General features: G+C 39.4%; 1 protein-coding gene across 2 annotated transcripts; it reads right to left on the bottom strand.

Moving 5' to 3' along the window:
- Positions 1–777: 777 nt before the first annotated feature.
- Positions 778–15,066, bottom strand: ppp1caa (protein phosphatase 1, catalytic subunit, alpha isozyme a). 2 transcript variants are annotated; one of them, XM_061700019.1, is made up of 9 exons: positions 14,848–15,066; positions 14,485–14,584; positions 8,838–8,852; positions 7,697–7,828; positions 6,355–6,585; positions 6,154–6,258; positions 5,301–5,524; positions 4,055–4,189; positions 778–3,923 (listed from the first exon to the last, which is right to left on the bottom strand). In XM_061700019.1, the coding sequence occupies exons 2-9, from the start codon at positions 14,537–14,539 to the stop codon at positions 3,807–3,809; spliced, it is 1,014 nt and encodes a 337-aa protein (XP_061556003.1). In that variant the 5' UTR covers positions 14,540–14,584; positions 14,848–15,066; the 3' UTR covers positions 778–3,806. The 2 variants fall into 2 exon arrangements, with proteins under 2 accessions (XP_061556003.1, XP_061556004.1); XM_061700020.1 differs by lacking the exon at positions 8,838–8,852.
- Between the last annotated feature and the right edge of the window lie 477 nt (positions 15,067–15,543).

Here is a 15,543-nt window from a genome sequence, read left to right on the forward strand (position 1 = left end):
AGTAGTAAAGGGTGGGCCCAATTGCATTTTTAAATAAAATACATTTTAAAAATTGTAATTAAAAGATTCAAAATTGTAAGGAAAAAAGAAATCAAAAAGTCATTGTGATGCAGAGTAGTGATGGGTGGGCTATCCTTTTTTAATTTAATAGAAAATGAAAAATTAAAGAACTACAATTAAAGTACAAACCAATATTGATCCCAGTAGTGAAGTGGGGGCTATCATTAAATGATTTTCGTGGTATATATGGTAGGTGGGCCTTAGAATATTATTTGTAATTAAATGTTGATTCATATTGTAAAATATATTTTTAAAAAGTGCAACTAAAATACATTAAAAACCTTTAAATTTTTAGTTAAATTTTTTTTTTTCGAAACGGGAAAAAAAGTGTGGGAATTTAATGTCCTTTAAAGTAAAAAGGAAATACAAGCTGAACTAAAACAAATTAAGCAAAACAAAATACAAATAAAATGTAATTAAAATCACACAGAAATATTCAGTGAACTGAGCCATTCATTTAATTTCAAAAAAATATTATATGAACATGATTAAAAAAAAATTTTTGGGCCATATTTTGATTTTTGATTAAATTCCCTTAAGCACTTGTGTCATTTTGTGTTGTTGAAAAATTAATTTGCTATATTTGACTAGTGTCAAAGTGGGTCACCACATGGAAAATGGAGAAAATTGCAGGGCCTTCCAGCATATTATTTGCATTGCAGTCATGTAAAAAAACAACAGAACCCACAAAAAGCCACAAGACACCAATATACAAATTCTATGTATATTTTTTTAATTTCTATGCTTTTAACAGAGACAAATTACAATGGGTTGAGATCTACTGGTGAAATTAACAATCAAATACAATATCATTGTTATTAGTTTCACTTGTTTCTCTTTTATTTTTAAACATGGGGATCATCTGATCTGCTGCTGTGCTAACACATCCAGTGAAAGGACATGGTGCAAAACATCCCTGATCCGTTCCTTTCAAAAAAACAAAAAACAAAAATCCTACAAAGAGAGAGATACTGTACAATTATCAGTAAAAACATGAACAAAAAAAGAACAATGGTTAAAAAAAACACACACAAAGCAGATGTCTGTACAGCTATGGAAGTGGCCTCGTGTGGCTGTCTTGGACCTTTTTTTTTATTTATTTTTTTTTTTTTTTAATTAAATCCTTAATTTCTTCTTGGACTGCAATTTCATGCATTGGACTCTCTACCCTACCCGGCAACCAAATTTTATCGTTGAAGGTTTTTGGTGGTCATGTATCTGCATACGTACGATTTGTTTTTTCCTGATCACTTCCTGAGTTGATCTCAGTGGATGGGCGTTGACGTGTCGTCATTACAAAACGAAATAAGAGGATGTGGAAAAAACGTGGCAACCGAGAACGGAGAAAAGGAGACGGCCGAAGAAAGTGTAAGAAACCCTGAAAGACTGCAGGATATGTTTCCATGTGGAGCGACACCCTGTTTGCCTTAATATTGTTATTACTACTACCGACTCCATGCATGCTTATGTAACACATGATGAACGATAACAATGTCTATGGCTCTTGTTATCTGTCGCTCGCCCAAAAAAGCAGAAGCAAAATACATGTGAATCAAATCGCAGCCGCCGTACCTTCGTCTCTTTTGGCTAGTTGTCATGGTAACTGCTCACCCCGGCGTATCCCCCATTTTGGGCCGTGTTCACACTTGTGGTTCAGTACTCTGGTCTGGACCAAAAACATTTGTATCATGAAAGAGAAAAATGAGAGTCACAACCCTGATTGGACCACATTTTGTGTACATAAATGTTTTTTTAAATAACCTTTGATGTCCTTTTATCGGGTTGCCAAGATAATTTGGGCTGGAAATGCCCCAATGTCCTTTTTCAAGCTATTCCAGTTGGTCTTTTTCACACTTTAAACAAATGGAAAAACACAAATTTCGCCGCACGTGCTCTTTAGTATCTCATTTTAACACGGGTCCGTGTTCACACTCAATTGAACTGAACAGAGTTAATCTACAACTCGAATAACGCTGTGTTCACCCTTGGAGTTCAGTACTCAGGTCCGGGTGGCTTCGCGTTTACGCTTGGCATTAACATCATACGAAAATCTGTTAAGTAAAATATCTAGTTGTAAACGTCAAGTCTTTTTAACTCCAGCCAGTGTTTACGCTCAAGCGAACTGAACTGTGCCAGAGTTCACTTACAAGCCGACTGATGCAGTGTTCAAACTCGTAGTTCACGTTTTGTGTTACGAGAATGTCGTTTGCACGGCGCAGTGAAGCTCAAGTGAACCGAACTGTGCCAGACTTCCCTTCCAAGCGGACTATGCACTTACAGTTGCTGAGCGTTCACACTCCCAACTTTTACCATAAAAGGAAAGAAAAATAAGTCACGACCTGATTGGGCCACATTTAGTTTGACGAAAACGGATGGATGGATAATTATATACATTTGATCTACTACATTGATCTAATTTTAATCTAATTTGTTGTTTTTACAAACTGGGAGAAGCCTCTAGAGCGTACCTTCTGACACTTGCGGCTATATATTTGTGGGTTTTTGCTGTTGTCTTAACGCAAGTTAGTGCAGCTCTCACACTGAAGCTCAACCGTGCCAGAGTTCACTTGCTAGCCAAGGTTTACATAAGCTACCAATACCTTCAAGAAAAAGACACATTGGTCCAGTTTACGCCACATTCACACTGGCATTTTTATCAATCTAAAATGTATAGTCTCAACTTGAATAGACCTAGTTTGAGATTTTTTTTGTGTGTGACAAGACGTTACGTTTTGATAACAAAAATCCTCTGTTCCCTTGCATGCATTCATGATTTTTAGATTTTTGCTAATTTTTCCAAGCTGAAGCTTTACTAAACAATACTAAAATGCATTTATAATAAATTAAAAAAAAAAAAAAAAAAAAAAAAAAACAAAGACACCCATGAACGGATGCATGTGTAGATCTTTACTGTTATAAATTTGTGATTTCTCTCATGGTCATTCTAATGCAGTGTCATGTTCACACTGAACCGAACTGAAGCAGAATTGGTTCTTTTACGTGCACCATGATTGCATTCACACTGGACCCAATGAACCGCACACTCGCAGACCAATCGCACCAGAGTAACCGAACCTAAAGTGTGGACGTGGCCTAAAACGCCAATCGAGCGCCGTGACGTCTTTAAAAGACTACATTGGCGTGTTCTGGACCAGTGTTCGGAACCGCGGAGACCCTTCAAGATAATCCCACCCACCACACCTCATTTAGCATCAGTATAAGTGCCATGTTCACAAGGTTGGATTTGGTATTGGCAGCGTGATGCATCCTCCTCTTCTTTGAAGGGGTGAGGTGGAAACACGTCCTTCCATGCTTATTTTTTGTATTATTCTTTAAAAAAGGACATCGCTTAAATATTTACAAAATTAAAAAGTATTTCACATCTTAAATCTCTCCTTTTTGAATGGTTATCGCCTGTGCACCCACCCAGCCAGCGTGCACTATGTAAGGGCCCCCACACACACTAACCAGCAAAAGCTACCATCTTGAAAGACGGCTTCGAAAATGCAGTGATTATACCTTAAAAATGGACACAGCTTATTTGTCGAGAAAAAGAAAAGAAAAAAAAAAAAAGAGAGAACAAAAATTCATGTGTGACAACATGCACACAGACTGGGGAAAAAAAACGAGTGAAATGTCTATAGGGGAAAAAAAGATATTTGGGAGGTAGGAAAGAGAAAATAAAAGAGCATCGAGTTGACTTGTGGTGGAGGGAGAAGAGGAGGGAGAGAAGACAGTAGCGGGTGTTATTTCTTAGCCTTAGCGGCCTTGGCGGAATTTCGTGGTGGGGTGACGGGCCTTCCTGATCCCATCCCAGCACCGCCACCGTAAGGATACAACTTCTTATCTGCCGGCTTCAGGATCTGAGACATAAAAACAGGAAGGTGATTAAAGTACTTTTGATAGTTTCCTCATGTGCAAAGTGTCAACCTGACACCTGTCGTTAAAGATGACACACAGCGAAACACAGACACACGCGTCTATAAACACACACCTGGAAGGAGCACATCAGCGTCTCGTCTACGCTCATCATGGCGCCGGCATTGTCAAACTCCCCGCAGTAGTTTGGGGCGGAGAAGAGAGTGACCAGCTGCCTCTTGGCAAAGAATTCGTAACCGTCTTCTACCACCTGGATATGTTAAATATGGTACAGTAGAGGTGCACAGACAATTAGGTACATTTGACATGCACAGAGCATTCATTATCTAGGGTACATAGGAGGTGCACGGACCATGAACTTTGGACATAATGGCACGGAATGAACATTAAATAAGGTCAATTTAGGTAAATATGGAACGTTAGGCTACGTTCACACTGCAGGGCATGACGCCCAATTCGGATTTTTTGGTAAATCAGATCTTTTTATGTAGTCGTTCACATTGCGCATGCGCGCTTACACGAGCCTCCATGTTGATGGAAGTAAATATGGCCCCTTTTGTAGGTCTCGTCATGACGCATCTGTGGTGATTCCAAGGATGTTTTGCAACCGGAGAACAACATTTTCTTATATTTATCAGTTGTAAAGCAACTTCTTTTCGCCACCGACTGTTTTCTGCTTCTTCGTCCTTGTACTGTTCACGTTGACATGAGAAAATCAGATGTCACATTGGGCAAAAAAAATTTTTTTTTTAAAATCTGAATTGACCTGCAATGTGAACATAGCCTAAGATATGCAGACTATTAAATAAGGTCACTTTAGATGCGCTTAAATATAAGGTAAGAAGTAGTAAGAAGGGCACGAACCAATAAAACACCGGAAATGTATCGGTGCATAAAAGATTGAATCAAGTAAATTTAGAGGTGCACAGACTATTAAATGTGTTTGTTGCAATACAAGTTGTGCACCGACCATTAAATAAGGTAATTTTAGGTAAATATGGAACATTAGAGGTGCACAGACCATTAAATAAGGTAAAATTAGACATGCAGACCATTCAAAGTGGTAAATTAAAGTTGCAGACGATAAGTTATATAATTTGTACACGGCTTTTAAATAAGGTACAATTAGGTCAGTATGGATACTTGAGGTGCACAGACCATTCAATTTATAATGACTGGTCTGTACACCTCTAATATACTTTACTTAATGGTCGGTGTGTCTAAAGGACATTACAACGTGCAGAGATCTTGAAATAAGGTACCTTGCTTGTGCATAGATCATTAAAGAAGTAGAGCTAGAATATGTGCAATATCTGTACTGCATGTCAGCAGGCTTCCCGAGGTCCCACTCCCCAGCTAACCTGATGCGCCCTGCATATGAGGTCCATGTCGTGCTTGTGTAGAAACTTGGCCACCACGTCGGCGCCGAACGTGAAGGAGACGCCGCGGTCATTCTCGCCCCAGCCCAGCACGTCCTTGTCGGGGTCGGCCCACAGTAGGTCGCACAGCAGACCCTGGTCGGGCACGTCCGTTGGCCGCATGACTCGGCGGATCTGCTCCATGGACTGGAGGTCGGGTGAGAGGCCTGTCGAGGTCATGTCAGTCAATGGCCCTGTTTGATTAGGTACACGATCCAATCTGGGGTACACACATACCTCTTTTTAGCATTTAAATTTTTTTTTAAATGTGAGGGTGCCCACACGAGAAGGAAAAAATGGCCAAGTGTGTTCTTACTGCTCTTGTGGTGTGTGATATACATAACCATGTAGATTGTAGTACCAAGACTGGCCGGTGAGAGGCAGTATGGTGCCACAGGGCATCCAGATTGCCAGAAAATAGTGCAGTAGGAGTAGTAGAAGAAATAGAAGACGGCAGAGTTGGCCACCTCCAAATATGATACGCAGGAAAAAACCCTGACCAAAATAGAAAGTGTTTTTTAACATCCTACTAGTATCCTGATTTGTCCATGCACTAGTACGCTCTTTGTCTTCAATAGTAGAACAACTTACTAGTGAGGCAACATTTTGCACTGGTTGCAGAGCTGGCCCTAACCAATGTGGCGCACCCTTACCTCAGCATACACTTATAAAAGAAACTGAATAACAATGTTTTTAACATTGGTTTAAATTTCTAATAAAAGGCAAATGCTCAAATTTGGTGCAATTCGTAGTATGTGTGGACGCCTGCTTAAGCTCCGTTGTATGATGTTGCTACCTCCGTGACAGCAGAAGATCTTCTCGTCTACAATAGCAGCTACTGGTAAACAGTTGAAGCAGTCTGTGAAGGTCTTCCACAGTTTGATGTTATACCTTCGCTTGCCTGAAATAAACAACAACACATTTAGAAAAAAAAAAAAAAAACAAACACACACAGATGAATAAGTTATCGTATTCATTTGTAGCCCGCGTGCCTCACATTCATCGTAGAAGCCGTAAATTCGGTTGATAGAGGCGCACTCGTGGTTGCCGCGCAGCAGGAAGAAGTTTTCCGGGTACTTGATCTTGTAGACCAGCAGCAGACAGATGGTCTCCAGGGACTGCTTGCCTCGGTCCACGTAGTCACCCAGGAACAGGTAGTTGCTCTCCGGGGGGAAGCCGCCGTACTCAAACAGCCGCAGGAGGTCATAGTACTGGCCGTGGACATCGCCTGCGGGGAAGGCGCCAGAGAGCGGTTAAAGTGCGCCCGAGGTGCACGTGTGTATGGCAAGCCTTTGGAGCATTTCTTCAATATCCTACAAGTGCCCTGTACTCACTAGTAAGACAACTCATGAGCACTCGCACAGCAACAGTCTTATTAGTCCGTTTCTTTCCACTACTGTCTTCCACTATTGTATGACATTTATGCACATTAGTAGAAAGAGAGCACACTATTACTACAACAACAACAACAACTACTACTACTGTTACTATTTATACAGTATAATATCCTAACAGAGCGCAGAATTGTCCATATACTGGTACGCTTTTTGTCCTCACTAGTAAGAGAATTCAGAGCACTATTAGAATGACAATGTATTTACTAGATGTTTTTTTTTTTTCCAAACCACTATTACATTTCTCCGCATTAGTACCATGACTAGGGTGCACTAGTAGAACTACATGGTATGAATTCGGCAAAACTCTGCACTAGTGGACAACTGCATGCTAGTAGTACAACTAGTGACAAAAATTCTACTTGTTAACATCTAGTGCTACACTACTAGTAGCGCGACACGGTTATGGACTAGTGCAGTTTTGCCTCACTGGTAAAATGCAGTTCTTCAATTAGTGCACCCTAGCCATTCTACTCGCGTGCTGAATTGTCTTGTTAGTGAGGACAAAGAGTGTACTAGTACATGGAGAATTCTGCGCTCTAGTAGGATATCAAATAAATGCTGAAAGAGCTTTCCGCGTGCATAGTTTGTTCCTCCTGCATATCAGATTTGGAGATGGTCTCATCCTAATACCCTGTACGCATTTAGCAATGCAATACCGGGTCTGAAATACCCGGTACGCATTTAGCAATGCAATACCGGGTATTTCAGACCCTAATAGTCTTTCTTTTCAAACTAAACAGAGCTGATTTCACACAGAGCCCTACATCTCAATAAAATAAAATAAGAATAAAGTAAAATTTATGAACATTTTAAGGAACAGTAAAATACAAAAAGTGTTTGTTTGAGGCAAGCATTAGCATCTGTGCGAGTGATCAGAATGGTACCATATCTGCCTTAATTTGACCCAGGAAAAACCCTGGTGTGTGATCGCGCTGGGCTCACCACAGATTTTGAGGGGGGCCTCCAGCTCGAGAAGGATGGGCTGGCTCAGGAAGATCTCACGAGATTTCAGGCACAGGCCGCGGATCTCGCTCTCGGTCAGCTGCACGTTCTTACCGGGCCGAGAGCCCTTGACTGCAATACAAGATGAAGATCGAGACGAACACGTCAACAACGCACACGAGGCGAGACTGGAAGTCAACACCTCCCACACAGGAAACGCTGTCAAATGAAGTCAAAATAAAATACGCATTGGCACTCTGAAACTCGAACACACATTCACAAGCACAGTCAATAGAACATATACGGTTTAATAAATACAGGTTTAAATATGCTACATCAGATCTGTGCAGACCACTAAATGTGATGTATATTTCGTACGTTAAATATGATCCAAAATGGTATATTACTTGCACAAACACCATCAAATACAATGTTAATATGGTGCATTAAATAGGGCCTAAATAGAATACAATCTAAGTAAAGAGATACATGGTCTATTACTATGGCCACAGAGTTTAAAATATGTTAATTTGGTGCATAAAATGGGATGGAAATATGGTACATTACAGGCGCATAGACTATTAAATTTGACTGTGCAAATGCGTTACAATACAGGTGCTGAGACTATTCAATATGATATGATACAGTGAACCCCCGCATATTCATCATCCTGGTGCCAAGGAACTATGTTGAAGGGGTTCATTTAGACAAACTAGTGCTTTGCCGCCATCTCGTGACAGCTACAAGAAATTACAAAACCTTTTTGGGGTTGGGCATCAATTACTTCCAATTTTGGCTATTCGGGGCACGGCTCAGGCCCTCTCCCCCCACCGATAGCGCAGGTTCACTGTACACGGACCATGAAATATGGTCCAAATGTGGTACATTACAATTGCTCATACCATGAAATGTGCAAATAAAGTATATATGGGCGCAGACCATTAAATATGATGTAAATATAGCACAATATAATACAGGTGCTTCCATTTGTATAGTCTAATATAAGACCGTTAAAGATGGTCAAAATAGGGAACACTGCAGGTACAAATGTGGTAACACTACAGCGCCACAGACCATTTATGGGCCCAAAATGGTACATTAGAGCTGCACAGAACAATAAATGAAGAGAAAGAGTACAGACCTCCGCCAAGGCCAGCTTTTTTTCGGATGAGGAAAAAAGAAAATGAATTTAGTTTTTGAGGTCTGTGTAAGAATGATGGGCTCAATCACACGCCCCCACACACACATACAGACACACACACACACACACACACGCACACACACTGCTTAATAGCAGAGCAGGGGGCCGCCATGATGCACCGTGTGACATCTCACTCCTCCCACATCCACACCACACTTGTCCTGCACACCTGCTGTGTTGTTTTATGATGGACAGAGTTCCATTCTACTTTCTGTCTTTTGAGAAGTGACTGCTAAACTGTGCAAATATGATATTAATTATCAAGTATGCTGTTGGAATCCAAATATTGTCATTGTAATAAAAAGGCCAGAAGGCACTGTGATGCTGCTATGAATGCGCCTCGTCAATGGAGGTCAGACTACAGTAGAGCAGCTACCCTTAATAGTGAAAGAGGGCCTAAATACTACAGCACTGCTACTAGTGCCTCCTGAAGCGGGATTAAAGCCATTTTAGCCGCAACACAACTAACTCCAGAGTTAGCCGTGTCTCTAGCAGGAAACGGAACAGAAACTAAACAAAGACTTGGACCATAAAACACCCACATTCCGTCTAGATGTCTGCATTGGTAAAATGAGACCTTAATGTGTTGTGTTACATTGGTTTGACACACACACACACACACAAAATGATAAGTCACATGAAAATCAGTGATAGTCAGCACCCAAAAAAAATCCACAAAAAAAAAAAGACGAATCACACGAGCACACATCAGTCAAACACAATCACACAAAAATGGCAGCCACACAGACACAAAAATCACACTCGCATGCACAAAGATAAATCACACACAAACACCGAGCAGACGCTCAGAAAATAAATAAATAAACGAATAAAATAATCACACTCACATACAAAAAAAATGACAGTGAAATACAAACACACAAAACATAAAAAGCAAACACTCAAACAAAATCAGTGTCAAACAAAGAAAATCACACGCAAAGACTAACAGACAAATATCTGAAAATCATGCTCACCTCCACAAAATTCAGTGTCAAACACACACAGAAATCACACTCCCACACAAAAACACATGCACAAATATCACATACGTGCATAACAATGACAGTCACACACATGAAAATCACTGACACACACACAATAATCAATACAAAAATGTCTCACACAGAAATATCACATGCACAAAAAATATGAAAAAAATCACACGCTCACAAAAATAACAGTGCCACACAAATTGCGTACTCAGACAAAAAATTAATTTTAAAAAAAATCTACCAAAACGAAAATAATTAATAAAATACATGAACAGGCTCACTTTCACACAAAAAACTAGGGGTGGAGGTTGATTTAAAAGAGAACCTAATTAATTAGAGGCTTTATAATTAATTAATCTCAATTAATCACATTTGAATCGTGTAACAATATTTGTCCTAAAAAGCACCATAGATTAATTTAAATAGATTTTAGGGGAGGACTGAATCCAATAATTGAATCGGACAGGAATACTGTTAAAGCTAGAAAAAAAATTGCATTTAATTACATTTCAATACAAAACAGTAGAAAAGCTACAAATATTCCTGGCCAATTTCTTTTTTTTGAACAATATTGCCCTTGAATGGTTTCTGCATGGCAGTTGAAAAGTTAGCCAACATTGGAGGGTTGAAGTGCTTGAAGTGAAACTCCCTTTTTCCACAGTTTGCACAAAACCATGTCGATCAATGCTTCCATCCAGTACCTTTTTTTTTTTTTTTTTTTTTTTAAATGAAATTCGCCTCTCATCAGTCCTGGCAACTGTTTCGTCTAATTCCTCCATTTTGGTAGCCAAGCCCTGACGTGCGCGTCAGTGTAAGCGGTGCACCAGAAAATCGTGCATTCACAAAGGTGACACGTTACAATACAAAATCATGAAATGCGATGAAAAGGCCTATTTTTTGACTCATTAATTTGTTTGCAATTTATTAATTGCGATTCATGTGTTAAATTCCCATCCCTAAAAAATATATACACATTATTTTTAAAGTCCCACACACACAGTTGAAATCTTGGACACAAACTGAGTCACGCAGTGAGTTGAGTTATTTGAGTGTGACAGTAATCCAATTGACTGAGTTGGTGGTTAACCCAACACATTTAATTGGCTGGTTGTTGACATACCCGGGAGAAAGTGGACACATTGTACGACACAAGCGATCATTCATTTATCATTTATATGCGCACATATGTGAGTGTGGTTACACTTTTACACAAAACAATAGAAACAAGTGATTGCTTGTTATGGTCCGCAAAAAAAAACAAAGACACACCGGAGGTCATTAGGGTTATGCAAGAGCACATAAATACTGCCACTATCTGCCTTGTTTGAACGCATACACGCAAACACAACACACACACACACACACACACACACACCAGCTGGTCCTCAGTCAAAGTCAACAGCAGCTAATATGACTGCTGTGCTTGCTGTTTTTTTGGGGTTTTTTTGGTGAATAATCCAAGTCACCTCCTGCAGATCAACTCTATTAAGCCAATATCCCACCAACATTCATTCATTTAACCTACTGAAGATGCGGAAAACCACACAACTGTCCACACACAGGTTTATTTAAAACGCACATTTTGGCCATTTGTCAATATGCAAATATTTTTAATGCAGATTTCTTTTTCTGCTGTTGATGAGGAAACTAGCACAATGTTTTTTCACAGTGTTATCTCATTTTCAAATGGTATTAATAATGTGCATTCAATTAGTATGGGCATATTCAATGTATAATCAAAAATTATTTCAATGATTAACTACTTCTTGAAGCAACCAAGAAAAAGGAGTGCTCTACGTGGCAGATAGCAGAGACGCTATTGATCACTTTAACAAATCAATAGAAGAAAACGTCAGCTGTACGCTACGACCTCCGCAGCATTTTGTTCAATTATCTGCGATCCAAAATTTATAACGTAGTACCTCAACTTACGAGTGACCTGACTTACAAATGTTTCAAGATAAAAGCCGTCGAACTAAACGGTGACTGCCATTCGAGTGACCTTCACAACAAGCCGCAGTTTGGCAGAAAGTGAAAAATGTTTCAAAAGAGACCTCAAGCTGTTTATTGCCACTCCCAGTTGAAGTTTATTATAAAACTAAACATAAAACAAAGCAAATTACAAGTTATGTATTTAGACGGCTTTACACGATCAGGATTTTTGGGGCCGGTCACCAATCACAGAGTTTCACAAGATGGCGGAATGGGTCCATTTAAATGACAAGTTCATTTACTGTATATACTTGTGTATTTAATTGCTCAAAACATTATATTTACAATAAACAATGTATATTTGTTCCTCTATTTATGAACTGAGCACCGGTGACCACCAACACACGTTTTTCCCCATTTTGTCCTCATCACATCGTCGGCGCGCTCCACTCTTGTCGTCGCAACGGGAACGAGTGTATCCGGTCACATTTGAATTGACAAGCCCAATGATCGTACAAAACGGGTTGCGGTGGTATCGGAATACAAGATTTTATTGCAGTAGTCTGACAATGCAATCGTGAAAGAGCAAATTCAACCCGATCAGCATAAAATGCTAAATATCGGCCGATACCGATCAACCCGATAAAATCGGTGTAAAGTCTAGTATTTAGTCAAACCACATTTGTCGACGAAAGTCTGCTAGTTTCATGCTAACACACAATGCAAAACACCATGGGCGGGCTAAAGAAACTAGCATCGACGTCGTGGTGGTTAAAACTCTTTAAGCAATGGATACGAGAACACAAAGGGTGGAGCAACATAAAGACAATCAACGTAATACTCGCAGGAGTAAATTTGTTATCTTCTGCAAAAATTTATTAATATTACTACAGTTTAGATGTGACAATCTTCTACGTGTCACACCATTAAATCTGAGTAAATTATAGCTATGCATTATACGAACCCCTTGTGGCCAAAATGCTCACAACGGGAGGCCCGTTTAATTAAAGCATGGAATAATGATGCAAAAATGTATAATTCTTAATATGTTGAATTATGTTTTTACTGCATGCTTTTTAAAAATCACAATCCCGTCAAGTGCTATTTTTACTAACTAAAAAACATGTTACACATTTTTTTTTGGGTGGTGTTTTTGGGGGTCCGGAGCAGATTAATAGCATTTGCATTCATTTCAATGGCGAATGATTTCAAAACGTGTTCTATGTTACGAGTGTGGTCAAAGAACCAATTCAACTTGTAAGTCAAGGCAGCACCGTACAGCAGTATTTCTCCTAGGTTGAGAATTTTCTTGCGGTGGTTGGCAGGGTGGTGCAGGGTGGCACCGTGGCGTTTGATTGGCACATTCAAAATAATCTAGTCAAACAAAGGTTAATGAACCATGCTTCTTTATTGTACATACGCAACCGTATCATTTACAGTTAGCTATTGAAAAAGTTGACAATATTTAAATGGAAATGTTTCTGAATATATATATATATATATATATATATATATATATTTCATATTAGAAGGGGGAGAACGTATGAGATATTCTCTCTGCTTCTTTTCATACAAAATTTTGCATTTTTAATTAAAACAAAAAAAAGCATAGCACGTTAGTTGATTAAAATTAATTGATTAAAACAAAGATAATCTAATTTGGAGACCTATTCAAAAAACAATTTATAAACTCTGTAAAATAGCCCAAACAAATGCAAAAAAAACATTACTGATGTTCTAAATATTTATCTGGTGATATAGTTTTGCATTTATAAGCACCAGATCCTGGCTGACACGGTAACCCAATTCCAGGTTTCATTCATCCTTCCTAAGTAGCTGTTGTTGTATTTGTCTCGGGACACTGCAAAAAAATAAATAAACAAAAATAAAATGCCTGCTTTGCCATGATTGTGTTTTCTGTATTTTCGGTTTATTTTAGTTGTATCTTCTTGGACGGCTGTCAATCTACTTCGGTGGCTTGCCCAAGTTTCTTCTTTAAATTAAAAAAAAAAAAAAATTGTTCATTTTCAATACCTCGTACAGGAAAAGGTACATTTGTTGGGGCAAATATAATGATGGCAACAAAAACAGTTCGTAAGAGTTTCATTTAAGAGCTGATCTATAGCCATTTCCCATGGTTTTATTGGTAATAACCAAAATTACTGTGAATACAATGAAGCTTAAGCGTGTCAAATAGGTATTGTGGAACGAATAATATACTTTTAGTGGTACCAGGCATTAAAAAGCACAAGAGATTGAAGAATCAAGCGTAGTCTAGTAATTGTTTCCGTGACTGGAAATAAAATATTGACAATTATGTCTGTGTGTTCTTCGGATGAACTCCACACTTGCTGACATTTACGTTTACGTTAGTGTCCACAAGCTTGTCCTTGTCTCTCTGTTACACAATCAAGTGGTCGACTACCATCGTGTACATACACGAAACACGTGACTTCTACCGAATATCTCCCTTTAACAGCATCATGATCAAATATATGATATGATTCAGTGCAGGAAATATGCTTGCAAAAGTGTGCGGCGATGGCGTTTTGTGTGTTAATCACTGGGGCTCTGACACTCACTCAACTCCACACTCAGTGCATAAAACAGACATCTTATTCGCGTAAAACACAAATCGTCGTCGTTACTTGTCGTCTCACCTTCCAAAAGACGCTGAATGATCGAGTCGATGTTTAATTTGTCTGGCTCCGCCATTTTCTGTAGATTCTCACACAGCGCTCCGCGATTCCCGTTTGGCACCTTCAGTTTCATGTACACCCCCCCCCCCCAACCCCCCCCCCAAAAAAAAAAAAAAAAACACCGCACAAAAACAGTATCAGTCATCAACTACATTATAGTTATCCATTAATCCTAACAGTCCCGAATAATAATATTACACACCGTTAAGATAAGGCGTGTCTCATATTACTCATAATAGCTTCATTACATTCGCTCTGAGCTAACTAGTTAGCACGTAGCACAGCTTGTCACATATCCAAACTAAGCGGGTGACATTGTCCTACCTTATTCGAGTAACAGTCCTCCCAGCGTATTAGGAAACAAAATGTTTAAAAAAATTTAAAAAAAAAAAAAAAAAAAAAAAAAAAATCCCCTGAGCTCGGCTCGGCCGGTTCCCCCTTGCCTCTTCCTCCGGGAACTTTAGAAGCAGGCCGTGGTGGTAGCCGCCTCTCGAACTCGGAGTGTCTCCTCCGGTCGCTTGTCTTGCATCCGAGAGGGCCGGAATCAAACTCGCACACGTCACACTCTTCTCAGAATGTGATTGGTCGGAAGCTTGAATATTATTGGTGGCTGCGCCTGTCAGTCTGAGGTGCTCACCCCGCCCCTCGAGGACCTAAACGGTGTCAATGTGGAACTCGAAGGGCGCCATCTCGTGTGAACACACCGAATTGTACAAGCATCTTGTTTGCTTTTCACATCAAAGTTGACACTCGTGACGTAGGGTTACGTGGAAGTGACGTAAAAAGTTGCGCGTGATGGTGACATCAGCGTTGTAAGGAATGAGACGTCGTGACGTCATCCGATGAGGACTTTTTGTTCTTTTTAGTTTGATGGCACATCAGTAATTTTTATGTATTGCAATGATCAAATACTAAATATGCTTCGTGTCATCCATACGAGAATATTTTGCTCATCTGTATATTTGTATGTTTATCTCTATATAATTTCCCTGATTTGTATGTTTACTGCATACGTTATTT

The sequence above is a fragment of the Phycodurus eques genome, chromosome 16, assembly GCF_024500275.1.
Source record: "Phycodurus eques isolate BA_2022a chromosome 16, UOR_Pequ_1.1, whole genome shotgun sequence".
In the NCBI taxonomy this organism is placed as follows: Eukaryota; Metazoa; Chordata; class Actinopteri; order Syngnathiformes; family Syngnathidae; genus Phycodurus; species Phycodurus eques.

Excerpts from the sequence above, each read along its gene's own strand:
- ppp1caa (XM_061700019.1), bottom strand. The coding sequence starts at position 14,539 with ATGGCGGAGCCAGACAAATTAAACATCGACTCGATCATTCAGCGTCTT. Across the intron at positions 6,586-7,696 it reads GGCCCCCCTCAAAATCTGTG|GCGATGTCCACGGCCAGTAC; the intron begins GTGAGCCCAGCG and ends CCTTCCCCGCAG. Across the intron at positions 6,259-6,354 it reads TTACGGCTTCTACGATGAAT|GCAAGCGAAGGTATAACATC; the intron begins GTGAGGCACGCG and ends TGTTTATTTCAG.